We start from the raw sequence: 26,449 nt of genomic DNA, 5'->3' as shown, positions 1-26,449 counted from the left end.
CCAGATGGGAAAGGGCCTGGCAGACGGTGGGCCAGCCTGGGAGGGGAGTGAGGGCCTGCCAGCTGGTAGCCCAGGCCCAGCACTACCTGTCCTGGAGAGCTCTGACCACCCCACCTGGCTTGCCCTCACTTTCCTGGGCCAGGTTCCCACTCCGCTCTCTGCTCTCTCCACAGCTCTTGAGGTCTGTGGTCTGAAAGGTGCTGGAAGCAGAGCCTGTGAGCGTGGTCCAGGACTCCAGGGGCCCCCAACCTGCTGCTGCCATGGTAGGAAAAGGTGCCAAAGGGATGCTGGTGAGTACAGGAACCAGACTGCAGGGAGGAAGAGGGGATCATGAGCACTGCCCCCCGGAGGCCTTCTGCTGGCTGCCTGCCATAACAGGAGGGCCGAGGGGGCTTCTTGGGGCCCTGAGTCTGGCTGCACTGCTGGGGCTCCTGAGTAGTAGGGCTGTCCCAGGCCCCAAGTAGGCAGCCCCTTACCCAACAGGCTCAATGGTATTGCAGCTCTGAGCCCATAACAGGGCCGATGCTGCCACAGAGCCCACGACGGCACATCAGGAGGCAGGAGCGCACACCCCATCCTTATTACAAGAGGTGCTCTGGGCAACAAGACAAGAGGACACCCAGGACCGTCACACAGTTGGACCCCAGTACCCCACCCCCACCCCGTGCTCTGCCCGCCACACAGAGCATTCCGTATGTGCGAACCCAGGGGTCTTCAGACCGTCTGTTTTTTCTCTCCTTCCCTGGTTCCTTCTCACTCTGAAAAGGAACAGAGAACATTTCATTTGAATCCTCTTCCGAGGCCTCAGGAAACTCCCCTCTCCCCCTTCCCCAAGCCATGGCCTTTCCTTTGCCCACTGCTACGGAGCACAGGAGCGGTGGTAGTGAGGCCCCGCGAGAGGCAGCAGGCAAGGGCCTGGCGTGGTCAGGGCTTGAAGAAGGAAGACTCGCCAATGGACAGAGCAGGTTGGCACTGGAAGCAGGAACCGGGAAAAAGATATCAGATCCCATCCCAAGAGCAGTGGTTGTGTTTCTTCTGTTGGGATCTTGCCTTGGGGACAAACTAGATGGGGCTACTGTCAGGGGAGGAAGCCAGTGACGGAGCGCAACCCTGCCCTTGGCACCTCTCTCGCCGACATCAATTCCTTCCATTGCTTTTCTCATTCTGTGAAGGATTGACTGGCCTAGGGTCTCTGCAGAGCTCCCCCACCCCCTAAATAGGCCCTGTCTCTCACCAGAGATTTCTGGGGCTCCGAGTACTTGGTCCAGAGGAATGGCCTGGGAGCGGAAATGGGCAGTTTCCCTCCAGGGTAAGGACCCTCCATTCTACCCCGTTCTGAACGTCTAGCATTCAGTCCTTCAGGCCTCCTCTGGCCTGGCTCCTACCTCGTTGGAACACGTCTGAATGAGCCAAGCTTCTGAAAGTACTCCCGAGCCAGCCTGAACTCAGGGTGCTCACAGATGGGCGGAGAGGAAGTCTCGTGATGGAGTCAAAATGGCCTCCCTTTCCCAGAGAACTCTGGGAATCGTCACAGGCCCGTCATCCGTAGGAAGTGGGGTGTGGCTCTGCCCCAGGCTACATGGAGATTCTGAGCCCCATGAAACCTAAGAAACCCTCGGAGGATTCCCTGGCTGCTCTTCTGTCTTGGGAGTGACCCTGAAAGGACTGGTGGGAGCAAGCAGTTGAGATGCGGGCCACAGAGGGAGCATGAATCACAGCATCTCATAATCCCTGCCCTGAGCTGGGCTTCCCGGACTTTGGGCCCTGCCTGGCCAGCCTGTCTGTAGAAGGGAGTGCTGCCTTGGGACGCCCGTTCCCAGCCCCAGGATGTGCCTAAAGATAGCTGGGGCTCGGATGCCCTCTGCCCTTTGGCTTCTGCCTGCCACTGCTGGTTTGAGGCCCATAACATCTGTCCCCTGGGCTCCCCCCATCCCCCACCACAGCGGTTGCTAGAGATTCTATTCCTGCCTCTTTCTCAGTTCTGCTGATGACCTTGGGCTACTCTGTTCTCGGGCCCCAGTTTGGAAACTGAAGCCATCTCCATTCAGGGCCTGTCTCTAGGACACAGGCTGTGAGGGGCGCCATCCCTCCTGGCTAGCTGAGTCAGCCCGTTTTTAGGTGTCTCTGCTCCCCTAAGGGCAGAGAGCTAAGAACACTCCTTTCAGACATGCCTTCCTCTCCATGCTGGCGTAAGGACAGAAGAGAGGCTACTGAGGGCCACGCATGTAAGCTGCATGGACGGTCCCAGGCCTGTGGCTTCTTTTGCCATTTGTAACCTGGTATGCGGGGATAGGGTAGTTAACCCCTGCCGCTGGGTCCTTCCTTCCATCCCCTTTCTGTCCGGTTTGGGTGTGAGGACATGGGTCCCTCCTCTGCCCCCATCCCCAGGCTCTCTTCGGTGTCAGCAGACACCCTGTGTCATCCTTGGAGCTCCTGCCCTGCTCTCCATGGGGCAGGGGCCTGGCGGGGAAGCAAGGCCCTCTTCAGCATGTGCCCAGGCCCACATGCCTGCTGCACGTGTCCCTCCCCCACCCCCAGCCCAGATGGTCTCTGCCAGTCTAGCTCAGCTGCCTCCCTCACGCCTCAGCAGCTCCTAGGACAGGGCCATGCGAGAACCCAGCTGGCCAGGGTGCCTCCAAGCCTGGGAGCAGCTGGGATGCTTGGGGGCACTGGGGGATGGGTGGGGTGATACTTGCATGGAGACCTAGTGCCTCTGTACCCACATGGGGCTGGGCTGCCTGAGGCTCAGAGGACAGGGAGCTGGGGGAGAGGAGCCCAGGACAGGAGAACCCCACTGGGATTGGCTGTAACCACATGGCCTCCCAGCAAGGTCACCAGCTGGCTGATTTGGTCCCCTTCCTGTGCCTGGTCCCCACTGACAGCATCTTGGCCAACAGAGGCCTTGGTGAGCCTCATTGGCCTCTCCCTGTGTCTTTGAGCACCCTGGTCGCTCTTGTCATTGGGCAACCTTGCGATGATTAGGAGCAGAGTCACCTGGGCTAGGGCGGTAGGCGCCAGAGCATCTAAATCGTCCCAGAAGCCTTTGCAAGCACCACAGGCACCCGGGGGCTGCCCAGCCCTGACCCTCTCGGTTAGGCTTTGACAGGAGGATTTGTACAGTTTTGTACATCTCTTATTTGCGATGCCCATCACAGGGCCTGGCACACAGTGAGTCCTCCCCCAGCCCACAGCCTGACATGTGGCAGTGCTCAGCTAATAGGGGCTTGGCACATGCTGGGAGTTTACCAAGCACAGGGTTTGGCTGACGTTAGGCACTTCCTAGGGGAAGAGCCTGTCCTCGGCTAGGCCCTCACCGAGCACCAGCCCCAGCACGTGGGAGGTGCTCACCCAGGACAGACTCGGCATGCATTGGGCTCCCATCTGTCAGTGCCAGGTGCACAGTGGGTCCTCCCCCAGCTCCATGTGGGGCATACCATGGATCCTGACCTGGCACGGAATTTGGCCCACATGGGCTTCTCCTCTGGCGCAGGACCTAGCCCACCGCTGGGGTTCGCTGGTGTTGGGCTGATAGGAAGGGGTGCTCTCTTCACCCCGGCTTGGCACCGTACGTGTCCTTATAGCTCAGACTTTGCACATCGTGGGCCCTCTGCTAACACAGGTCCCGGCCCACAGTGAGTGCTTTCCAAACACAGGTCTGGGGTGGTACAGCGGGTGCTTTCCTAGATCGGGGCCTGGCACACAGTAGTACTCTCTTAGCTCAGGGATTGGCACATAGTGGCAGTGGCATAAGAAGTGCACCTTCTTATAGGAGGCCTAGCCCAGATTTGGGGCTCTCTTAGCCAGGACAGCCTGAACAGTGACCTAGGTGATCAACCAGGTGATTGGAGACGTGTAACTACACCCTCCCTGTGAAATGGACGATATCTAGATCCAGAGGAAAAGGCTCCATGTTCCTGAGGCCTCCTCTCTGGACCTAAGATCCTGCCCTCCCTTCCCCTTGGTCTCCTTCCCCTCCCCACCTTCCTGGGAGCACACCTGCTCCATCCTGTGCCCTCCCCTCAGCTCACAGGGCTTCCCTGCAGCCCTCGCCCTGCTCAGTCCTAGCTCTGCAGGACCTTCCCCGTGGAGGCACAGGGCACAACAAAGCAACTAGATTCCTTGCCCCTCTGGAGGCATGCCCACTCTTATTAAGAAAAGTCAGGCGTGGGGGCTGGGGGAGTCGGCCTCCCAAAGTGGGGCTGGAGCAGCTGGATCCCACTAATGAGGCCTCATTACGGCCAGGGCCCAGCTGGGCTGCTGCCGCCTCCTGTCCCCATGGCCAGGGCCAGAGAAAGCCATCCAGCCAGGGCCGCCTGTTCTGGGCACCCTGCCCAGGCCAGAGCAGCCAGAGCCGGAGCCCACCCTGGGTGGAAGTGAGCATTTGGGCATCATGGGTGACTGGGCCTTCCTGAAGGCAGTGGCCCAGCCAGGGCCTTGGCCCGTAGTCTGTGTGTGCAGGAAGTCAGCGGAGTGTGTCTGGGGACCTGGCTGCGTGAGGCTGGCCCAGTGAGACACTGAAGTCAGTGGGGTCTCAGACCATTCTTGGGACACTTGCTTGAGCCAAGGCGGGTCTCTATCTATCCCCAAATATGGGGCTAATATCAAGGGATGGGTCTACATCAAGGCAAGGGGCGGGGGGATGAAACAAATTTATATATATATATATATATATATATATATATATATATATATATAAAGTGTTTAGGACACTGTCTGGTCCATAGTAAGCACTCACTTACCGTTACTGCTAATTCTCACTAGACTCGGTGATGGGTGGATATTATTCTTATTTCAGAGATGAGGAAGCTAAGACCAGACATATTAAGTGATTTGCCTGTCTATATGGTGAGAAACTGGCTGTGCTGGGGTTTAAACCAGGTCTGTCTGACTCTAAAATCTTGTGCCTTTTTTTGTTTGCTTAAAGCCATTCTTTAAAAAAAAAAAAAAAAAAAAAGCCATCCTGACTTGTTCCCTTCAAGGTCACCATACTTACCAAGCTCACAGAAAGGCTAGGTTTTTTACATCAGACTGCATGCTTCCACTTGGTGGGTGTTTGCTAAGATTGTACCATGTGCCCGGCACTCTGCCGACCTATCCATTTCCAAAGAGAGGTTCGCCTTCCGGGGATTGGAACACTCTTGTCCGCTTTCCTGACCGCTGGTCTTGGCATGTCAGCATCAGCTGGAGACTGACCTGTGAGTGTGGTCTCAGAGAAGTGGGACTGGATGGGTCTGAGTGACATCCCGCCCCAGTGACAGGGACACCTGCTGGACGGAACCCAGCTCACACGGCACAGACTCCCAGAGCAACATGTCAGGCTCTGGACAATGCAGTACAGATCTCTAAGAGTCCTACCTAGTCCATGGGTCCTCCTTTGCCTGGACTCTGTGGTGACCACTCTCTGGGCTGGTGCCATCTTTCTTAGGACGGTGACCGGGTAGTTCCTGGGACCAGAGCTTTCTTGCATGGTCAGCCACATTCTCCTGTGAGGACCTCAATCATCTTGGCTGGTTGAGGGTCTCCAGCTCTTGCAGGGGGAGGGGGGAAACAGCTCCAGGGCCCACCCGCCCGTATCACTCTAGGCAGTCGAAGGTGCTTTGTTAGGGCCCTGTGGACTATGCCCCCACTTCTTCCTGCCCTTCACCAGGTCTAGTGCCCAATGGCACCCAACCACCCTACCAGGAGCCCACCAAGTGCCAGGCTTGGGAGATCAGAAGCATCTGGGCCCTGAGGCCATTCACTCTCTTAAGTGCTCGCTCTGCCTCACTCTGTGGTTGTGAGTGTGTGTGTGTTTTGTTCCAATAACTTGCTGGGAACAAGGGAAAAACACAACAACCCCACGCCTCACTCCAGCTCCAGAGCACCCGCGCTGGGCTGCTGTGGGGACTGGCCCGAGGGGGAGGGCCAGGGGAGGGGGAGGCAGAGCTTCGGGAGGAGACGAGGTGAAAGTAATTGACGCTGCCCAGCCAGCAGTGGGAGAGGCAGGGATGCGTCAGTGTCGCCTGGAGCTGGCAGAGGTGTGAATGAGCAGCAGAGATACGAGCACTCTGCTCTGAGGGCTCATCCTGGGATGGCCTCGGCTTGTGGACCTGTGGCCCCCTCCTCCCCAGAACAGGTCAGTCACCTTCCAGAAGGTTGAGCGCCCTCCTCCTGGAGCCAGGCGGTGTGGGAGGCTGGGCTGGGGGTGGGGAGAGGGGCTGAGTGGTCTGTGCCAGGGAGGGGCAGGCACGGCCAGCCAGGGAGCCAGACACCAGCAAAAGTGACCCAGAAAGTTACAACTGTGCGAAGGAGTGCAGGAAGAGTTAGCTGTGTGGTGGGGGCCTGGGGGAGGAGAGTGGGGGGGTTGCAGGCTCCCCCAGCCCAAGGACCTGCTGAGAATCTGCTCTGTGTATCAAAGCTGCATTGTCCCAGCTCCCGGGGAGACGGGCCGGAGGTGCCCAGGAATTGTACTAATCAATACAGCCCCATTGTCCGTGCCACGGCAGTTACTCCTATGGGGAGAGTGAGCGAGGGGGTAGGGGGACATGGTACATGGACTCAGCAGTGACAGTGGGGGAAGAGGAGGGGATGAGGATCTCTGCTGGGAGGAGAGAGACCCCAGAGAACATTCACCAGTGTCCACGGCAAGTGCCCGGATGAGGTGGGCACCCTGTGGCCTCCTCCCTGGAAGCTGGGGTTGGGCAAAGATGTTGGGGAAAATGGGGCTGATGGCAGCAAGGGTGAGGGGGACAGGGAGAGCCATCCTCCCCACCCTGTAGAGCATCCTGATTTGACCTTCAGAAGGCAAGAGAAGGAATGTCTTCCAGCGAGACGCAGGTTGGGCCCTGGGGAAGCATTATGCAGAGCTGCCCTCAGACCTCAGAACTGCCAGAGTCACAGACCAGAGCCACTTCTCTGAGTGCCAGCCCCAATGCCAACTGCCTGGGGTAGAGACTGCCCACAGCCGCTGTGCGTGAGGCCGGGCTGCTGGACTTCTCCAGGCCCACCCAGTGTTCCCCACCACTGCTCCTCAGGGCCTGGAGCAGAGCTGGGCATGCCTGGGGGTGCCCCTTCTCTCTGCTGTCCATAGTGTTGGCGTGTCTCTCTCCACCAATCAGGGCTCTGGGCGAGACAGCACAGGGTATCCCCTTGCCTCTCTCACCTGCTCTACGAAGGCTTAGACTCCTAACGGGTCCCCAGAGCTTTCTCTGAAGCTCTCCTGGAGGCCAGAGGCACTCACAGCCCCCGGGTACTGTGCGAGCCTCAGGCAGATTTTCCCATGGTCCTGTCCCTCCACCTCTGGTCCCTCTTTCCCGGATCTGGATCAGCGAGGCCAGATGAAGGACGGAAGGCTCTGTCATAGCAGGGCAGCGCTACGTAAGGGCCAGCCTGGCCCCTGGACCAAGGGGAGAGAACTTGGGGGAACAAGAATCTAGGGGTGTGAGGCCGTTGTGAGGTCTTCTAAGGCGGCCACAATTTACTGTAATGGCGTTCCTGCCTGAATTCCCTGATGGGGCTCAGAGAAAGTTGCCAGTGATCTGGATTTGGCTCAAGGTCAGTCTGGGATGTGGGGTCTTGTCTGTCCTCCTTCATAAAGTTTGTCTTGGATGGGACTTCATCCCATGAGCAAACCCTGGGGCTGTGGAGTTCTGAACCAGAGGACTGCTGGATCCCAGCGGGGCCCGCCCAGCCAGGCGGCTCCAGGATTCTTCTGTGTCCACCGAGAGCAGGAGGAGGGAGCTCACAATTCACAAAAATATCCAGTGGACCCTGATCCGGGAGGGTGGGAGTCAGGAGCCAGAGGAAAGCCGTAGCCCAGGGTAGAAATCCGGGCTCTGTCCGAGTCTGTGCATGGAGAAAAGAGGGGGTGCCTCTCATGTTGGTGGTTACCTCTGGGAGGGGGCTCTGCGTCTTTGTTTCCTCTTCACTCTTTGCTGTGGGTTCTCATTTTTTGGTGATAAGCTTATAATGCTCTTATAATTAGAAGAAAAACAATAACATTTAAAAAATCATTTAGAAAGTTAGTGGGAACTAATGGGAGATTCAGAAGAGAGTCGGAAATAGGAAAATTCCAGGCAAGGCAGAACTGCAGAGGCTAGTAGATCTGTTGAGGTGGCCTGGTCTGTGAACGGATCTCATAGTTAAGGACGCTGAGTCGCAGGGAGTGGAAATGACTTGCCCAGAGTCGCTGGGGTAGCAGGATCTAGAATGCTGGGTTCTCACTCCTGGCCCAGGGTCCTGCCCTGCCAAGCCCAAGGCACAGTGGGGAGATCTGGATTCTGCCCTCGGAGCTGAATACCGCTCGTTCCAGGAGCTGATCTAGCGGGGACTAAGCCAGGCACAGGGCTGTGTAAAGGACTTATGTAAGTGATTGTTCTGTATGGCTCACCTGGCCAGGCAGGCATGGGGTGGGAGGTGACAAGTCCTTGTGTGGGACTGGACCCTGCTGCCTCAAGGACTGCTCCTAAGGGGAAGGGCATCTGTGCATGTGTGGTCTTACGTGAGGGTCTTACGTGCGTTTGTCTATGTATTGTGGGCATTGTGGAGGACGATCAGCCAGCCTACCGCTCTCAACCATGGAAAGAAAGCCCCAGAGCCTGCCTTCTATTTCGCGTGGGGAGCTTGGGCACAGGGCAGGGCTGTCCCTATCCTGGAGACCACCGATCAGGCCCATGGTCATGGAGTCCCAGGTGAGGGTGGGGCCTATCAGGGGAGCCTGGGGAGGAAGCACCAGCGCACTATGGTTTAATTCATCACCGAGGTGTGAGCAGGGGAGGAAGGGAGAGCAGTGAGGGGCTGAGAGTGAAAGATGGGTGATGGGCAGGAGAAGCCTGGAGCCTGGCCAGTCAGCAGGGCTGAGCTGGGTCAGGCAGACGGGCCGCCGGTCTGGGTGAAACTGTGAGCACAAAGGGGTTCTACCGTGGGTGCCCGAGAGCCGACGTCCACTGCAGGGACAGGTCTGATCAGTGACACAGGTGTCTACCCAGCAGATGAAGAAAATGAGCGGCTTGGGCTAGGGGAAAGGACGCAAGGAGAACAAAATCGAGGCAAATACTAGGAAAGTCTTGCCAGCTGTGGGCCTCTCTTGCCGAGGAAGGCAGCGGCCGAGAGTGCCCAGAGGAGAGCAGAGAAGGAGCCCGGAGCCCTCAGAAGCCCCTCGGGGCATGCATTTTGGAGATCCTTTCCTCTAGCGTACTTGGAGAAAGGGGGCTTGCTATGTCCTCTGCAGAGAGCCAAGCCCTCACCAGCCAAGTCCCTTGAACATAGCTAGTTCTAGCACAGAAGTCAGAGGCCTAGCCGTGCTCTCACGGTGACCTCCCAGCCACAGCTCCAGGAGTCTGCCCCGTGCATGGTGCTGAGCCGCAGGGCCCGGGAGCCTGAGCGGGTGCTGCGTCTGCGGGGCATTTCTCACGGGGCTTGCAGAGCATCGCTGACCCCCAGCTCCTTCTTTCCTGCAGACCCTTAGTGTGGTCAGGGACTCCCACCAGAGCCCCATCCCTGGCTCCCCGCCCCTGGGCCCAGTCCCAGGGCCCCTGCCTCCCCGAGGGCATGGATTGTGGTCAGCATAACTAAAGTGCTTAGCGTTCGGCTCATTAACTGAGTGGTGCTGGCTCCTGAGGGCCGTCTGGGGCACGTGGCTGGGGAGCACTCTCACCCTCCCTGTCTCCCTCGATGCCAGGGAAGGAGCAGACCTCAGAAATCCCAGTCAGGTCCTGCTGAACTTGGTCGGGGGGAGCTGGGGGCAGGACAGATGCCCCAGCCTTCCAGCCTTGGGGACCTCGGTGTCTGCAAGGAGTCCTGCCTTTGCCCTGCACCATGAAACACTCCTGGCCCCTCGCTGTCTCTATTACAGCTGTGAGCGCTGCTTCATGACCCCACCCCTGTACTGGGCAGCTGCCACAGTCTCCCATTGTGCCCCTAAGTAAACAAGCCTTGGACAGAATAAAACTGTTATTGTAGGGTCAACATATAGGAGCCCTATTTGGCCGGGATTTGTTTGGGAATGCAGAAACTGTCCCCCGGCCGGACTCACACCCTCTGAAAAAATGCTCCCCCGCCACCCGGACCATGCAGAATTGCTAGGCCTGTCCCCAAGAAGGCCTTCAGAGGTGGTGACAGCCTTAGGCAAGATTTTGTATAGACCTGTCCCCGAGGGCACCCTCAGACTGTGAGCCACCCTCTCCCAGAGCCAGACTGGCCCTCAAGCCCCTTCATCAGGGAAGCTTTCCTGACCTCACCCTGAGTGCCCCCCGCCTGGCCTCCTTCCTTATTATTGTGCCCTGAGAACTTCCGCTTTGTGGTCACCTTACGGCTGTGATATAAAAATCACGGATTTGTTTCTGACATTACCGGCTTGCTCTGCCACCAGATTCTAAGCTCTGAGCGCACCGCCGTGTCTGTTCAATTCACTGCTGGGTCCCCAGTGTCTGGGGTGGGGCCTAGCGCACAGGGGGTGTTAGTAAGTCTCCGTGGTTGCGGGAATGAATATATGTGGGCTCTTCCAGCCTGTCAGCCTGCTCTGGGCACTCCTCGAAGGGGACCACACCCTGGTTCTCGGTGCCACGTCCCCAAGCCTCCCTAGAGGGCATGAAGGTCAGCATCTCCTCTGGGGTCAATACCAGTTTGGGGGAGTAGGATGGTCTCCCACAACACCTCACAAGAGTGTCTGTGTTGTAGGGGTCAGGGTACGCAAACCGAAGGGTGCCCACCGTGGGAACCAGGGGTCCATGGCTGGGGCCTCTACTGGCCCCTGGTGCCCCCTGTGTCTGCATTCCCAAATAGGCCTTTCTGGAAAGCACACAGGTCCCCAAGAAGCCATTCCTCCCCTCTGCATTTGTCGGTCAGTGTCAGGATCCGATAGCATTTCAAAGCACTAGACCTCTTTGTTTATGGGCCAGTGTCACTGTTGTCCTTGACTATGTCTCTTTCAAGCTGAGGGTTGGTGTCACTTCAGCCACGTCTCTCAGGAGCCATGCTGCTCTGTCTCCAATCCTGGTGTCCTCTAGGGACTCCTGTCTCTTTCTCTCAAGGGAACAGCCCATCTTCGAGAGGCTGTCTCTGTCACTCCAGGGCTCTGTGCTTCTCTGCTGGTGATTCTCAGGGTCCCTGGTCTCCAGTGAGACGCCTCCCAATCCTTTAGGTGCTCGCTCAGGGTGGCTTGATTTCCTGGGAGGAGGTGGAAGGGCCATGGCATGGGGAAGGGGCATATTTACACTTGTAAAGGGACTTGCTGAGTCAGTTCCAACTGTGGGGTTGGGGTTCAATAGGGACTGTCCTCAGTGGGGCCTCAGCCCACCCAGCCCAGCCCTGAAGCTCCCCAGGGCAGGCCTGGTTTCCTCTCGTTGGGGCGAATCCCCTCATCGGCCCCTCCTGGCCAGCCTCCTGCTCCGCAGCCCATCCCCTCTCAGCTCAGAGACCTTTTTCCGGAGTCCCTCCCTCTGTTTCCCCTAGCAGAGTCTGTCCTCCAAGTCTGGCATGGTGCCTACAACTCTTGTCTCCTCCCCCAGCTCATGGCCAGCACCACCCAGCCCAGGTCAGCTTCCCCAGGGTACCCCCCACCCCAGCTATGGCAGTATAGGTGGCTCCCTTGGGTCCTCCCATCCTGAGTCCCAGAACACCCTCCCTGATTCTGGCCCAGTTCAGTTGCTCTCCCATCTCCCACCTTGAGGCCCTGCCATCCTGTGCCCCCAGGAAAGTGTCTTCGGCTGCGGGAGGGGTCGGGCATCCCCTCCCCCGCACTGCCTGCCCATGGGCAGGCGTGCTTAGCCTGGTGATGTGGTCATGGCGGGTGGGGGGGGGCTGTCTGGACACAGGCCCCTTTGTGCCCAGCCCGACTTGGCTGCTTGGTATGAGGCTCAGCTGCTCCCAGATCCTCACCCAGAGGAGAGAGGGGAGGCTTTGGAGGGGCTGGGGCTGGGGGCTCTGGACTTGAGCTCCCACTCCGCATCCCACCTCTCAGATGTCAGGAGTAACTGCTCAGGTGGGCTGGTGCCCCTGGCACAGGGTGCTGGGGGGCTGGTGAGCGAGGCCCCGCTTGGAATCCTCTGGCAGCCACTCCTCCCTCCTCCCCTTCTCTGCCAGGCCTGCCAGCAGCTCCTGCCAGCAGACGGGAAGCCCAGGGTGGGGGTGGGGGCTTGGAGGGTCCATAGTGTCCCTGCTGGGAGAGGCCCAGAGGGTCAGGCACGGGAGCACAAATGCCTTTCTGATGGTAGCTTCTCTCCTGTCCCCACAGAATGGTGCTGTGCCCAGCGAGGCCACCAAGAGGGACCAGAACCTCAAACGGGGCAACTGGGGCAACCAGATCGAGTTTGTACTGACGAGCGTGGGCTATGCCGTGGGCCTGGGCAATGTTTGGCGCTTCCCATACCTCTGCTATCGCAACGGGGGAGGTACCCAGCGGGCACAGGGCAGGGACCACCCACTCGGATAGAGCCTACCCACCAAGGCCCGGGCTCCCCCTCCCCGGCACAGACCCCTCTCCAGACAGGCTGGCCTCTGGTTCTCATCTCCTTTGCCCCAATCCCTGGCTTAGGTACCTTTTACCTAAGGCACGATCACCCCCTGACCCTGGATGTCTGCTGTTTGGGCCTGACCCTGTTAACCTGCTCCCTTGAGGTCAAGAGAGGTGGAGAAAGGCACCTCAGCCTCCCGAGGTTCCCTGTCTTACACCCCCTGTGTGTCAACAACCCCCTGAATGGCTTGGGGAATTTGAGGATCCCAGCAACTTAGGTTTGTGACTTTGCTTGGTGAACCCATCAAATCCCACCCTAACATGGTGGGTCTGGGGCCTGGGTTCTGTTCAGGAAGCCTCTGCCAAGTTCAAAGGTGGGCTGTGGGTAGGATACCTCAAGCCCCAGGCTCCTGCTCAGTGTGTGGCCCACCCTCCTCGGGCCTTAGCTGATTGCGAAAGTTTTGCTGTTGGGTTGTCAGCAGGAAGAGGGTGGGAGCCCCCAAGCCCACCCTGAGCCAGACCTTTCCCTGCCTGCCAGGAGCCTTCATGTTCCCCTACTTCATCATGCTGATTTTCTGTGGGATTCCCCTCTTCTTCATGGAGCTGTCCTTCGGCCAGTTTGCAAGTCAGGGCTGCCTGGGGGTCTGGAGGATCAGCCCCATGTTCAAAGGTGAGGCCTGGGGAGGGTACACCAGCCCCCCACCCCCCCACACATGCACACACACGCACGGGCCTCTGGGGCCCTACTCACCCATCTGTACAAACACTGCCAACCTCCCCGGAGCCCTGGTGCTTGACCCCAAGCCCTACATCAATGGCCAAGGCCACGGATGCATGCTGGGATCCAAGTTTACTTGGCCTCCGCCCTCCCCACCTACCACGTGTATCCATAAAGCCCCTGGGCCGCCCAGCTCACCCCTGCTAAGGCCTTGACCTGTCCCTTCGATGGCCCTCCACAAAAGCCTGCCCCAGGGGGGCAGGGCGGGGGCCCTTCAGCGTTAACCTTGCTTCCTTCAGCTAGATGCGTGAGGCTGCCCCCCTCCCTCCCTCTCGCAGGTGTGGGCTATGGCATGATGGTAGTGTCCACATATATCGGCATCTACTACAATGTGGTCATCTGCATCGCCTTCTACTACTTCTTCTCGTCCATGACGCATGTGCTACCCTGGGCTTACTGTGATAACCCCTGGAACACGCCTGACTGTGCCGGGGTGCTGGACGCCTCCAACCTCACCAATGGCTCCCGGCCCGCCGCCCCGCCAGGCAGCCTCTCCCACCTGCTTAACCACTCCCTCCAGCGGACCAGCCCCAGCGAGGAGTACTGGAGGTGAGGTCCCGCTGGCCCCTGACCGGACCGAGTGGGGGATGGGGTGGGGTGGGGGGGTGGGGAGGGGGGGACGACATGGACACCTGTTGCCAAGCCTTGGCTTTCCCCGCCTCCCCTCCACCATCCCTGCCCAGCACCTCCCTGCCCAGCACCCCCAGCCATCGGGCAACTTTCTGCTGAGCAGGTAGGGGGCCAGGACCAGAGCCGGGGAGAGGGCCTCAGGAGCTTACAGACGAGCTCAGGAGAGAAGGCTGACCCAGCCGACAGTGCTGGAGGGCTAGACGCTGAGTGGAGCATCCTGACCAGGGTGCTGTGAGGGAGGGAGGGCTCCAGCAGAATGGAGTGGGGACAGTGGGGTGTCTTCCCTGTGAGAACAGCGTGAGCAAAGTCCTCAGGTCCCAGAGGAGCAGAGGCTGGTCCTAACCCTGAAGGGAAGCTCTTCTGCTAAGACTCACAGGTGTGTGGGAAACTCCTGGGACCTATGGGAGCCAAGGAGGGGTACCAGTCTTCTTGGAGAACTTCTATGAATTAAGCGTAGACATACCACTGCAGGGCGAAGGGAGCTGTAGAAGTTTCCTGAGCCCAGAGCTGTCATCATCAAGCTATGCTTAGGAAAGACAGCCTGGCACCAATATGGTGACAGAGATGGGAGTCTCAGTCTGCTGCTGGAGTGTTCTAGAACACCTTGTCCCCACGGGGTAGGAGTGAGGGCGCAGGGGAAGTCCTGAAGGAGACTCCCCGTGTCTTGTTGGGGAACCGGTGGGAAGAGAGTGTTGGGGGCCTGTGGGTAGGGCATGTTAATTCATTCCACATCTACGGGGTCTGCTCTGCCAGGTCCTGGGTACCCATGGGGTCTGAAGAGCCCAGAGGCGCTCACCTGAGGAGTCCACAGCCCTGAGGGGGTCCAATTAGGGCAGAGGTGTAGTAGGGGCACAAAGAGGGGGTGGCCAGTTCTGAAGGGACGGGGGCAAGAGGAGGTGGTCCAGAAGACTTCCCCTAGGAGGGAGGAGGGAGATGTAGAAGAGTTAGGAGAGACATGGGAAGGTAGGCCATGGCTGCGAGGTGGCTGAGGTTTGAAGTCTCTCCACCAAGTGGCAGAGAGCCATAGGTAAGAGGGCCGAGGCCCTGGGGAGGCTGGAAATCCTAGTAGGTCAGTATCCTCTGAGCCTGGTCCCAGTGCTCTGACCCCACAGGGCCTGGCTTCCCTGCACCAGCTGCTATGCTGTGCCACCGATGTTCAAAAACAGCTAAGATGTGGTCACTACCACCAGGGGCTCGCGGTGTAGACAACAGTGCTCCTGCCTCCCAGCGAGGGGCAGGCAAAATTACCGCCAGGCTGACTCAGCCCCTCAGTCGCTAGACAGACCATTTCTTTACTTTTTTTTTTTTTAAGATTTTATTTATTTATTTGACAGAGAGAGAGAGAGAGATCACACGTGGGCAGAGAGACAGGCAGAGAGAGAGGCAGAGAGAGAGGAGGAAGCAGGCTCCCCGCTGAGCAGAGAGCCCTATGCGGGGCTTGATCCCAGGACCCTGAGATCATGACCTGAGCCGAAGGCAGAGGCTTAACCCGCTGAGCCACCCAGGCGCCCCTGGACAGATCATTTCTTGAGCACCTAGTGGGTACCAGACACTGCCCTTGGAAGGGAGACAGCATGAGGACTGAGATACTCGGCCCCTGCCCTAATGAAGGTCCCATCTACTGAAAGGACCAGGCAATTTTCTGCCCAGTTAGGTGTTGTAATACATTTGAGGCACGGTGTGGGCTGGCAACTTGATCTAGACTTGGTGGGGTGGGGAGTCTGGGGAGCACAAAGCCTCACCCACACCCACCAGGCTGCTTTCGAAGCCCTCACCCTAGCAGCTGTCTGCCAGGAAGTCCCAGCTAGCTAGGGCCAGCCAGGGCAAAGTTCTGGAGATTTTATCCAGCGGGGAATAGTCCTCAAAGAAAACTGCTCATGGGTTGGGAGGGCTCACTGGGTGGCCCATTGAACTCTCCTCAGTCAAGGCTGGAGCCAGGCCTGCCTCACTAGCCACAGCCCCAGCGGGACTTCTTCCCTGCAGGATGGCTCCCTGCTGCCCCCTCCTGGAAACCCTGGGAAAATGACCCTTGAGAGGTCTGCCCAGGCTGGCTTCCGCAAGGAAGTGGGGAGAGCAAGCACCCCCATTTCCTGGGCTCCTACTATGTGCCAGGCATATTATCTCCTGTCCTAGTACCCCTATTTTTCAGATTCAGAGGCTGATGTTCAGAGATTAAGGAACTAGGCAGCCACGCTGGGTCAGGATACATGTCCTCCCCCGTGTGTGAATCAGGTCGATGGTATGAATCACGCCGATGAGACTCTGCAGGTGTTCTTGGCCCATGCTCTCCAACACCCCTTCAGAAAGCTGTGTGATCACATTGGAGCTCCACCACAACCTCGTTTGCTAGCTCGTGCAGGTAGTATAAAATAGTCCCATTTTACAGATGAGGGAAGCAAGTCCGAAAAAAGATTAGGAGACACTTCTAAAGCAAGAGAAGCTCAGAGGACAAATTTCTGAGCCCCAGTCTGCCTCCTGCCCACCCTCTGGCCCATGGTCTCCTCTCTCCTACCAGCCCTTCAGTCTTATTTCACGATCATCTGCGTGCTGGTCTGATTCAGGCCCGGAGGTCCTAAGAAACGACCAGGCCCTCACCTCCACAGCCTGTGGAGCCCAGAGCACCCGAAACCCAGTGGGACTCAGGCCCCAGCACCCTGCTCCCAGTGTCTTCATGGCAGCTCTGGAGTTGCACAGACCACCCTCAGATCGTGGCTCTTTCTCTTATCAACTGTTTGGCCTCGGGAGACCACCCAACCTCTCAAAGTCATAGCTGTTCATCCATTAAATGGGAGGGGGTCACAGCACCTACCTTGTTGTAAAGAGGAGATGAGATCACACAGATGGACCATGAAGGACAGGGACGGGTGCTCGGGTAGCACAGTGATGCCTGCCGACGAGCTCCAGCTGCTGCTAGAGACGCAAAGAAACAGATTAGGCTGTTTTGTTCTCAAGGAGCTGATGGCCAGGCTGGGGCAATTAAAAAATAATGCAGAATAATTCCAGAGATGTTATGCACCGAGAGCCAACTTGTAAAGATGTTGGGTTCCAAGAGTTCTTAGGTTAATTGATCTCAAAAGCACATGGTCCCAAAACAAAACAAAAAAACTAAATATGGTGCCATAAAAAAGAGAGGTAGAATTCACTACTTGGTGCTCAGGCTAGCATTCTAAACTTTGTTAACCCCCTGGTATTGTAATGCTGTGCCCTTGCAAATCATATAAATGATTAAACAAAGTCATATAAAACACTACCAGTTAAACATACATAATTAGACAAAGTTAAAAAAAATCTTTTGAACAAGAAATGGTTTCTTTACATGGAATGCTATTGCCAGAAGTAAGGCAGCTCTGAGTGGTAGAAGCAGAAGGACCTTGTGGCTATTCTAGAGGGCAGAACTTCCCAGCACGCACGTGCTCACAGTAGGTGTGCCCCGTAGAGTGGGGCCTGGGCAGCCCGGAGCCCCAGCCCAACTGCCTTCAGCTTTGAGTGATTTCGTCTGTTTACCCCCAATAGCTCCCAGAATACTTTTTCTGTGTACTATGAAGGAAAAAAGATTGAAAGCACTGTCGAAGGGGACCAGGTGCCTCTTGGTGGGGGTCCCGCAGCTCCTGAACTTCTGCCATCCCCTTGACCAAGAGCCTGGAGTTGGGGGCGCAGAGGGACGTCTCAGACAGCGCCCTCTGAGGGTTGCGGTGCAAAGGGTGGCCTCCGGGGAATTTCCGTGGCTGCAAAGAGACAGGCCTGCGGAGCAAACACCAAATCCCGGGCCTGGCAACCTTGTCCCATGAGGGGACAGAGCAACATCGCATCACAAGGTATTAAAAATGTCACCGTGAGGTTTGAGAACGGACTTGGAAAAAAAGGTGAGAGTAGCTGAGAACGATAGAGGACAGTCTATGAGCTATTCTGAGAGGTCTTAGCTGTGAGAGGGGACAGAAGGGAGCCTGTATTTACCTAAGTCCAGCTACAAATTATGCTAGATTGGTGTTATTATGCCCATTTCACAGATGAGGAAACTGAGGCTCAAGAGCTTGCCTCTTGCTCATCACTTCTGGCCTGGACAACTGCAATACCAGGCTGGTCCCCACTCCCAGGTTCTCTCCTTTCTACTTCCGAGTCCATTTACCACAGTATTCACTTACTCATTCATTCATTCATTCAACAACATCTTTTGAGTACTGCTCCGTGCCAGGCACTTCGCTAGACAGTGGGGGAGCTGGGTACTCCTGCCTTCCAAGAAAATGGATGACAAACAAAATAAATTAGGTTAAAAAAAAAAAGAGGAGATGTGTGCTGTGGAGAAAAATCTAGCAAAGGGGGTAAGGGGTGCTGGGCAGGGACCAGGGCTGCCATTTTAAGCAGAGTCGCCAGAAAAGGTCCCTTTGCAAAGAGGGTACCAGAGTAAGTACCTGAAGGAGCTGAGGAGGGAGAAGGCGATGCCAACAAACCCAGCGGCGTAATTTGTGGGGCCCAGTGTGAAATGGACATATGGGGCCCCTTATTCAGATGTAGTCAGAATTTCAAGATGTCAGTGGCAGAACGTTAAGTCCAGCACAAGGCCCTTTGAAGCAGGGGGCCCTGTGTGACTGCACACGCCTCACACCCACGTGTCCATATGGATGTCTGGGGAAAGAGCACTCCAGACGGAGGGAAAGCTCATGCGTGCAAAGGCCCTGAGGGAGGTGCATGCCTGGCATGGTTCAGGAAGTATGTGGAGCCCCATGCAGCTGGGGCAGGGAGCAGGGCATCAAGTACAAGGACAGGAGACCAGAGGGGTGGCAGACTGGGGACAATGGACCACTTCGGGCCTTGCAGCTACTATAAGGACTTAGGCTTTTCCCTGGTGAGAGACGGGTGCTACTGCAAAGTTTTGAGCCAAGGAGAGACCCTGAAAGTGCTATTATAGAAACCCTTCAGAATCTTCCCATTGCTTGTGGGATAAAATTCAAACTTCTCAGCCTTGCCTTTCATGGCTTCTTATAATCTGGCTTCTTCCTTTCCTTCATCCTTCTCTCTTCCCTCACCTTCTGTTCCAGCCTTGCTGAGCTACTGACAGACCCAGGCCAGGCCACGTTCTTTCATGATCCCCTGTCCTGCTGCGAGCTGCACCCGCAACCTGGCATGCACGTCCTCTTCTCTTCACCCACCTGCTCCCTTCCTCACACCTTAGCTCAAGCCTCACCTCTTCTGGGAAGCCTTCCAGAGTGCCCCTCCGCCTGGGATCGAGATGCCCTTCCTTGGTGCCCATGTGCCTGATCTGGGTCTCTGTGCCCGGCACCTATCACAGGGCCCAGCCCATAGGTGTCCCGTTGATTGAAAAGGCACTGCTGGGGCGGTGTAGGGCACTAGATAGAGCCACACATACAAAGGGGAGGAATTTGGGTTTAGGCCTAGGCCTGCGTGTGTCAGAGCCTCCAGTCTTTACTGAGCACTCCACCACCTCCCTCAGCTCATCAGGGATGGAGAAGCTAGTGTGGGTGGAGAGTTCCCAGAAGGCTTCCTGGAGGAGGACGCCTGACAGGATGTGTCCATTCTAGAGGAGAGGGCATTACTAAAGGAAGAAAGGCACAAGTCAGGGTCTGGGATGGGCCCGAATAGGGGTGGGGAGACCTTGACACCCTGGGGGCTGAGGAGGCTGGTCCAGGCTCAGGGTGTTACCTCCGGGCACCTTTGAGGGTCCCGGAGGGGCTGCAAGCAGTGGTGTCTCAGGGAAGCGGGCAGAAGGGGTGGGGTGGGGCCCATTGGGCTGGGGCCTCCCAGTGGCCCCCTTCTTCCATGCTGGGACCTCATGAGAAAGAAGGAACCTGCCAGGCCGTACCCTGGGCCTTGGGACTCAATTGCTGGGCATCAGGGGCCCAGGCCTCAATAACAGAGTGTCCCCTTCCCCAGGCTGTACGTGCTGAAGCTCTCAGATGACATCGGGAACTTTGGGGAGGTGCGACTGCCCCTCCTTGGCTGCCTCGGTGTCTCTTGGGTGGTGGTCTTCCTCTGCCTCATCCGAGGGGTCAAGTCTTCAGGGAAAGTAAGTACCCCTACCCCAGCAGGGTGTGTGCTCACCCAGGAAGACCCTGCCTCCCCTGCTGGGGTTTAGTGTATAGGGCTTGGGCACAGGCAGTGATGAGGGGACATGGAGGGGAGGGAAGGGCCAGAGGGCTGGTGGTGGCTGGGGGACCAGGCAGGGGCTGCCCAGGGCAGGAACAACAGCTGGGAGGAGCCCAACAGAGCCTGTCTTGCGCACAGGTGGTGTACTTCACAGCCACGTTTCCCTACGTGGTGCTGACCATCCTGTTCGTCCGAGGTGTGACCCTGGAAGGAGCCTTCACTGGCATCATGTACTACCTGACCCCCCAATGGGACAAGATCCTGGAGGCCAAGGTGGGCCATGGAGTGTGTCCTGGAAGGGGCGGAGAGGGGCCGAGAGGTGCCCGCCTCTGACCCCAGCTCCTCTGCCCGTCCTGCCCCGCAGGTGTGGGGGGATGCTGCCTCCCAGATATTCTACTCGCTGGGCTGTGCCTGGGGAGGCCTCATCACCATGGCTTCCTACAACAAATTCCATAACAACTGCTATCGGTGAGATCCCCCCCCCTCCCCTGCCCTGCCAGCCCCGGGCTGCCCCCTCTACCCTGCAGCTTTCCCCAGGCTTTCCCAGATCCCCAGACCCAGTGCAGCCTCCTAGGCCTCCCCCGAGGGCCCTCCGTTCCACGCATGGCCTGGAGGTCCTGGGAGCACTGGGTCTGGAGTGCGTCGCTGGAGAATCCCGAGAAGAGGGTGGGGAACGGTGATGCCCTATGGGTCTGTGGGGACTCGAGAGGCTCAGCCCACTTAAAAAGGCCAGGAACAGGGGCGCCTGGGTGGCTCAGTGGGTTAAAGCCTCTGCCTTCGGCTCAGGTCATGATCCCAGGGTCCTGGGATCGAGCCCCACATCGGGCTCTCTGCTCAGCAGGGAGCCTGCTTCCTCCTCTCTCTCTGCCTGCCTCCCTGCCTGCTTGTGATCTCTGTCTGTCAAATAAATGAATAAAATCTTTAAAAAAAAAAAAAAAAAAAAAAGGCCAGGAACAGACCAGAAAAGAGGTTGAGGGGGATTCTGTTCCTAGAATGTTCCATCTCAGGTCTCCTCCCTGCCCAACTGGGCAAAGGGAAAAGGGCAAAGGCAAGCCAGCTGCTCATCTTGAAGCCTGTTTCCCTCCCTCTCCCCCAAGGGACAGCATCATCATTAGCATCACGAACTGTGCCACCAGCGTCTATGCCGGCTTCGTCATCTTCTCCATCCTGGGCTTCATGGCCAATCACCTGGGTGTGGATGTGTCCCGTGTGGCTGACCATGGCCCTGGCCTAGCCTTCGTGGCTTACCCCGAGGCCCTCACCCTGCTGCCCATCTCCCCACTCTGGTCCCTGCTCTTCTTCTTTATGCTCATCTTGCTGGGGCTGGGCACTCAGGTAGGAGGTGCGGGACATGGGCCAGGGGCCCGGTGAAGGAGGAGGTGGGGCCAGAGGTCAGGCCCCTGCTCTGACAGCCACACCCTGCAGTTCTGCCTCCTAGAGACGCTGGTCACAGCCATTGTGGACGAGGTGGGAAATGAGTGGATCCTGCAGAAAAAGACCTACGTGACCTTGGGTGTGGCTTTGGCTGGCTTCCTGCTGGGCATCCCCCTCACCAGCCAGGTAAGACCTGAGTGAAAGCCTGGGCTGGAGTGGCCAGGGTAGGGGGTTTCTGGGGCGGGAGATCGGGGCCTCGGGCACTCCCGACTCAGCTGCCCACTGTCCCGTAGGCAGGCATCTACTGGCTGCTGTTAATGGACAACTATGCGGCCAGCTTCTCCTTGGTCATCATCTCCTGCATCATGTGTGTGTCCATCATGTACATCTATGGTAAGTGCCCAAGTTTCTGTGTCCTCGCGCGTCCCAGTCCCTGGCCTGCCCACGCTGCCCTGCCAGGTTTACTGACACCCCTCTCTCAGGGCACAGGAACTACTTCCAGGACATCCAGATGATGCTGGGCTTCCCACCGCCCCTCTTCTTCCAGATCTGCTGGCGCTTTGTGTCTCCAGCCATCATCTTTGTAAGTTTCTAGTCTGGCCCCTCCCTCCCTGCTGCCCTCTGGCAAGTGTCCTTCTATTGGGAACCAGCAGAGGGAGCTCGGGAGCCCATCCGTCTGGCCAGAGCTCCCCAACGGGGTCTCTGCCTGCACCCAGGCCACTGGGAGTCTGAAAGAGGTTGCACAAAATCAGGTGGAGACTCAGAACCACCCAGGCACCGGCCTCAGTGTAGGGAGGGAGCTGAGAGCCCTTATTCGACTGAAGAAAGCAGACTGGCAGCTGCTGAGAGCTGGCCCTCCCTCCTGCCTGTCCCCCATGGGCCTCAGCAACCATTAGTGATATGGGTGTCCCCCTTGCTGGGCCTGGCTGAGCTCCCACCTCCAATCCCTCTAAGCCTAGGTGCTCGGGGTATGCAGTGTGAATGCATGGGTGTTCCAGAAGTGGGTTGCGCAAGTCAGATGTCAGCTCCAGACTAGAGGCAGCCTCCTAAGCCTTCTAGGCACCAGAGTGGCCTGGCTCTGGAGAGGGAATGCTCTCGTTCCACTGATAATCAACACCTGGGAGACTCCCATCAGGGAGTGGAATTTGTGCACGTTGTTCATGGATCAACTCATGCGATCCGACTCTCCAAGGTAGCATCGTCATTCCCACTTGACAGATGAGGAGACGGAGGCACAGAGATGTTCAGTCATTGACCCAAGTTGACACAACTAATAAAGGACAGAATCGCCCTTGGAAGCCGGTGGTCCCGTCTGGAGCCTGTGTGCTGGGCCAGGCTACACCAGAAATGCCTGCAGGAAGGCGGACTGGTCCACGGGCTAAAAACCATCTGATTTTGCTCCTTTATGCCCAGGGTTGGGGGAGGAGCCACAAAGTGTTTGACGATGGAATGGTGGCTCCACAGAGAAGAGGAAGGGCCACCTGAGTGACAGAAGGGTGAGCCTAGTGGCAGGGGAAGCAGTGTTCAGTTATGTCCCTGTCATGCCCAGCTTCTCTGGGCCACAGGGAGCTCAGCACTGGATTTCCACTTGAGCTCCTATTTCTGGGGGAGGGAAAAGGCCCCCGAGGCTGAGGAGGCCTCTGTCACATGGGGTGTGGGATCTTCCCGGAGGTTGGCACAGCCACCAGCTCTGGCCACTGGCCCAGCTGTGAAACAGGAGCAACGGAAGCCTCCTGTAAGTGGTGGGAGGCGGGGGCGGCCAGGCACTGTGGCCAAGTGTGAGCTCCTGGGGGCTGTGGCTGAGGCCAAGGCCCAGGACCCTCCGGAGGGGAGCTCACCCTCCAGAACTGCAAAGAGGCTGCCACCCTGGGCAGAGACCCCGGGTACCAGCCAAGGTAGAGCAGGAGGCAGGGAGGAGATGGACACAGGAAGGCTCCCGAGGTTTGGGCAGGGCAGTGGCAGACTGGGCCCAGGCCCCATGTCTCTGTGAGATTGAGACAAAGTGGGCAGCACCATCTCTGAGTTCAGAAAGCCAGGCCAGAGTCGCCCTAAGCCGAGGACTCCGGGCCCTGTGGACCCATATTTCTGGGATGTCATGTCTTCTTTGGGGGCTTTACTTCTTTATATTTCTGAAAGGCTCTTTTTGACAAACTGTCTTTCTGTCAGCTGAGACAAGGGACTTGTTTACACCTTGATCAGCATCTAGTTCTGTTCAGGAAACTTGTCATAAGCTCCTACTATGCATGGCTTCCGGGAGGGGGGCCCCTAGTGGATGTGGATCTCGCCCACCCTGAATTTGGGCACCAGGACGCTGCTGAGGGCTCGGGAGGCGGGAGGCGGCTACTGAGGCCCCCCGGGGAATGGCCCATGAGCCACCTGCCCATCTTTCTGCTTCCTTCGTTTGTTGTCGTTGCTGTGGCCCCGGGGTTCATTTCCCATTCCACTCCTCTCTTTCCAAAACCACTCCTGGTCCCCAGCCTGCCATTCACCATTTCTAGCCTTTGGAGCCTCCCCTGTGGCTCCCCAGCCTTAGACAGGTGGGGCTTGGCCCTATCCTCTCCTGCATCGCTCCCATCTCTCTGCACAAGTCAGTTCAAATCGGCAGTGAAGTTGTGCCAGGTACTGTGCCGGGAACTGGAGACCCTGATGGGGTCCCAGGAGGCCCCAGGCCTATGGGAAACATGAAACAAGTGCTCAGCAGTTGGAAAATGCCATTGAGAGCCCTTTTAGGAAGAGGGATGAGAAATCTGGAAAGGCTTCTTGAAGGAGGTGGCATTTACATAGGGTCTGACAGGAAAATGGAGAGGATTCTCCAGAATAAATGAAGAGGGAGGAAAATGCTGGGTGCAGGCCAGACACTGAGACCAGGGTGAGATCAGGGTAAGAACCCTAAGGCCCAGGATTCGGCAAAAGGTAGCCATCAAGAGTCTCTGAGCGGAACTGACTCGGGTGGTTATCAGTTGTTATCAGTGGTTATCAGTTGTTCCCTGGCCGGTTCGGGATTACGGTGCGGACAGACCTCTTCTCCACGATGCCTGATGTCTACCTGTCCCCCAGGCCCTGGACCCCTGGTTCCACCTGCTTTTTCCCCTTCCCAAACCTTGACATTGCCTCTGTCCTGCCCCAAATGCCTCTTCCTAGTTCGGGAGACCAGAGAGGAAGGGGAAGGGGTGCTGGGTGGAGGGCAGAGGCCTGGAGAAGGGTGGGGATGGAGGGGTGGAGGATGGAGGGGCGGGGGGGGGGTGCAGGGGCGGTGCTGGGCTGGCCTCAAGGGCACTCCCTTCCCCTACTGTCTGCAGTTCATTCTCGTCTTCACGGTGATCCAGTACCGGCCAATCACCTACAACCACTACCAATACCCAGGCTGGGCTGTGGCCATCGGCTTCCTGATGGCTCTGTCCTCCGTCATTTGCATCCCCCTCTATGCCCTGTTCCAGCTCTGCCGCACAGATGGGGACACGCTCCTCCAGGTGAGGGGTGGGGGCAGGCCACAGCCAGGTGAACCGGGAGGGGGTGGGTGGATGGGGCTTCATGGCCCCCTTCTGAAGCACCCATCCGCCCTCCATGTCTACCTCTCCTGCAGCGTTTGAAAAATGCCACAAAGCCAAGCAGAGACTGGGGCCCCGCCCTCCTGGAGCACCAGACTGGGCGCTATGCCCCCACCATCCCACCCTCTCCTGAAGACGGGCTTGAGGTCCAGCCGCTGCACCCGGACAAGGCCCAGATCCCCATGGTGGGCAGTAACGGCTCTAGCCGCCTGCAGGACTCCCGGATATGAGCACAGCAGCCCGGGGAGGGCCCCACCCCACCCCACCCGTGCTCCCACCACAGAGACTGGGGAGAGAGGGGACAGGTTTCACCACCTGCCCCTGCCATGCCCTAGCCAGGGCGGCTGCTGTTACCTTGGTCACCACTGGTAGCGTGGTCATTTGTGCTCGTGTCCCCAGTGTTTACAGGTCCTTTGGATGCCAAGATGGCAGCTGGGGATGGGTGTGGGCGATAGGAGGGCTGCCAGGGGTGGGGCCAAAGCACTTTGGAGGGGGTCTCAGGCCAGGTCCCCAGAGATCTGCTGGGCTTTACATGGCCTCCGATGCCCTCACACTTTGTCCGGAGCTGCGGTTCTAGGTGGGCCCCTACCTGTCCCGGTCCTCAGGCCTCCAGCCTCCTGACCAGTGTTCTGCCCCCAGAGCAGACCCCAGCCTCTGCCCAGGCAAATTTGGGTCTTCCTATCCAGGGGCAAGGTGAGGGGCTAAGGGGCTGTACAGTGTTATTTGTCAGGCTGTGCTGCCCAGCCCTGTTTGTCTGTGTGATTATTTTTGTAAAAATCGTATTCTCTGTGGTTGCCACTCCCATGCCCCCCGCCTTGGGCCCCTCTGTCTTCCCTGCCTGCCTGCACCTCACTCGGCTGCTCTGGGGCTTCCACACCTCATTCCAGCCCTGGCTGTCAGGCCCAGCCAGCAGAGGCCCATCACCCAGCAGCCTGCCCAAAGCACTCATTTCTGGGGGGTAGGGGTGGGGTGCTGCTCAGCAGGAGGTTTGAGCCCAGAGCCCCAGGGAAGGGGACCTTACACGAAACCCCCTTGCCCTCCCTCCACCAGGCTAAGGTCCAGTCCTCCCAAACTGGGCTGCCCTTGTTCATGTGCCAAATGGCCCCATCCTGCGTGCCCCATCCCCTCTGGAGCCAGAGCTCCTTTCCCCCCAGCCCCGCAGTGTCTGTCTGTCTATCCTCTGTGCCCCTCTGTGCAGTGACAGCCCTGAAGAGCCACCTCTAATCGTCTGTAGCAATAATGGTGCATCGCCCACCCCTGCCCATCCGTGCACCACTAGGATTTTAAAGTCCATAGATTTTAATGAAATTTCTATTCCTGTCTCTGAGCTGCTGCTGTGCTTTGTCTGAGTCCCCCAGGGGAACAAGAGTCGGGGCCGGGATGAGACCTCTGCCTGCCAGGCCTTTGTGGAGGACCGGGAGAAGAAAGGCCAAAGGCTCTGATGGTCAGAACCAGACACCAGGGGCTCAGCGAGGGGGAGGGGCAAGAAGGGCCAGACAGAGCCTTGCATCCTGGCTCGGGCCCATCCAAGACTAGATCTGAAGCAGGCTGGGCCACAGCAGCTGAGGGGTGGGCAGCAGCGGACGG

At 57.9% G+C, this 26,449-nt stretch overlaps 1 protein-coding gene across 1 annotated transcript in view; it reads left to right on the top strand.

Annotated features, from left to right (window-relative positions):
- The window catches only part of LOC111143224 (solute carrier family 6 member 9), a 31,457-nt gene extending 5,456 nt beyond the window's left edge, over positions 1–26,001 (top strand). Inside the window, exons 2-14 of the mRNA XM_022496799.1 lie at positions 174–290; positions 12,212–12,368; positions 12,969–13,100; positions 13,487–13,757; positions 19,728–19,860; positions 20,079–20,213; positions 20,305–20,408; positions 21,038–21,275; positions 21,366–21,500; positions 21,608–21,707; positions 21,797–21,897; positions 24,614–24,784; positions 24,898–26,001. Coding sequence (XP_022352507.1) covers positions 261–290; positions 12,212–12,368; positions 12,969–13,100; positions 13,487–13,757; positions 19,728–19,860; positions 20,079–20,213; positions 20,305–20,408; positions 21,038–21,275; positions 21,366–21,500; positions 21,608–21,707; positions 21,797–21,897; positions 24,614–24,784; positions 24,898–25,092 — 1,902 coding nt within the window. The 5' untranslated portion in view covers positions 174–260 and the 3' untranslated portion in view covers positions 25,093–26,001. The remainder of the gene's footprint in view (positions 1–173; positions 291–12,211; positions 12,369–12,968; positions 13,101–13,486; positions 13,758–19,727; positions 19,861–20,078; positions 20,214–20,304; positions 20,409–21,037; positions 21,276–21,365; positions 21,501–21,607; positions 21,708–21,796; positions 21,898–24,613; positions 24,785–24,897) is intronic.
- Positions 26,002–26,449: the final 448 nt, after the last annotated feature.

This window comes from Enhydra lutris, unplaced genomic scaffold (genome assembly GCF_002288905.1).
Source record: "Enhydra lutris kenyoni isolate GAN:26980312 unplaced genomic scaffold, ASM228890v2 scaffoldscaffold9, whole genome shotgun sequence".
Taxonomy (NCBI): domain Eukaryota; kingdom Metazoa; phylum Chordata; class Mammalia; order Carnivora; family Mustelidae; genus Enhydra; species Enhydra lutris.
This window is presented reverse-complemented; position numbering and strand designations above follow the sequence as displayed.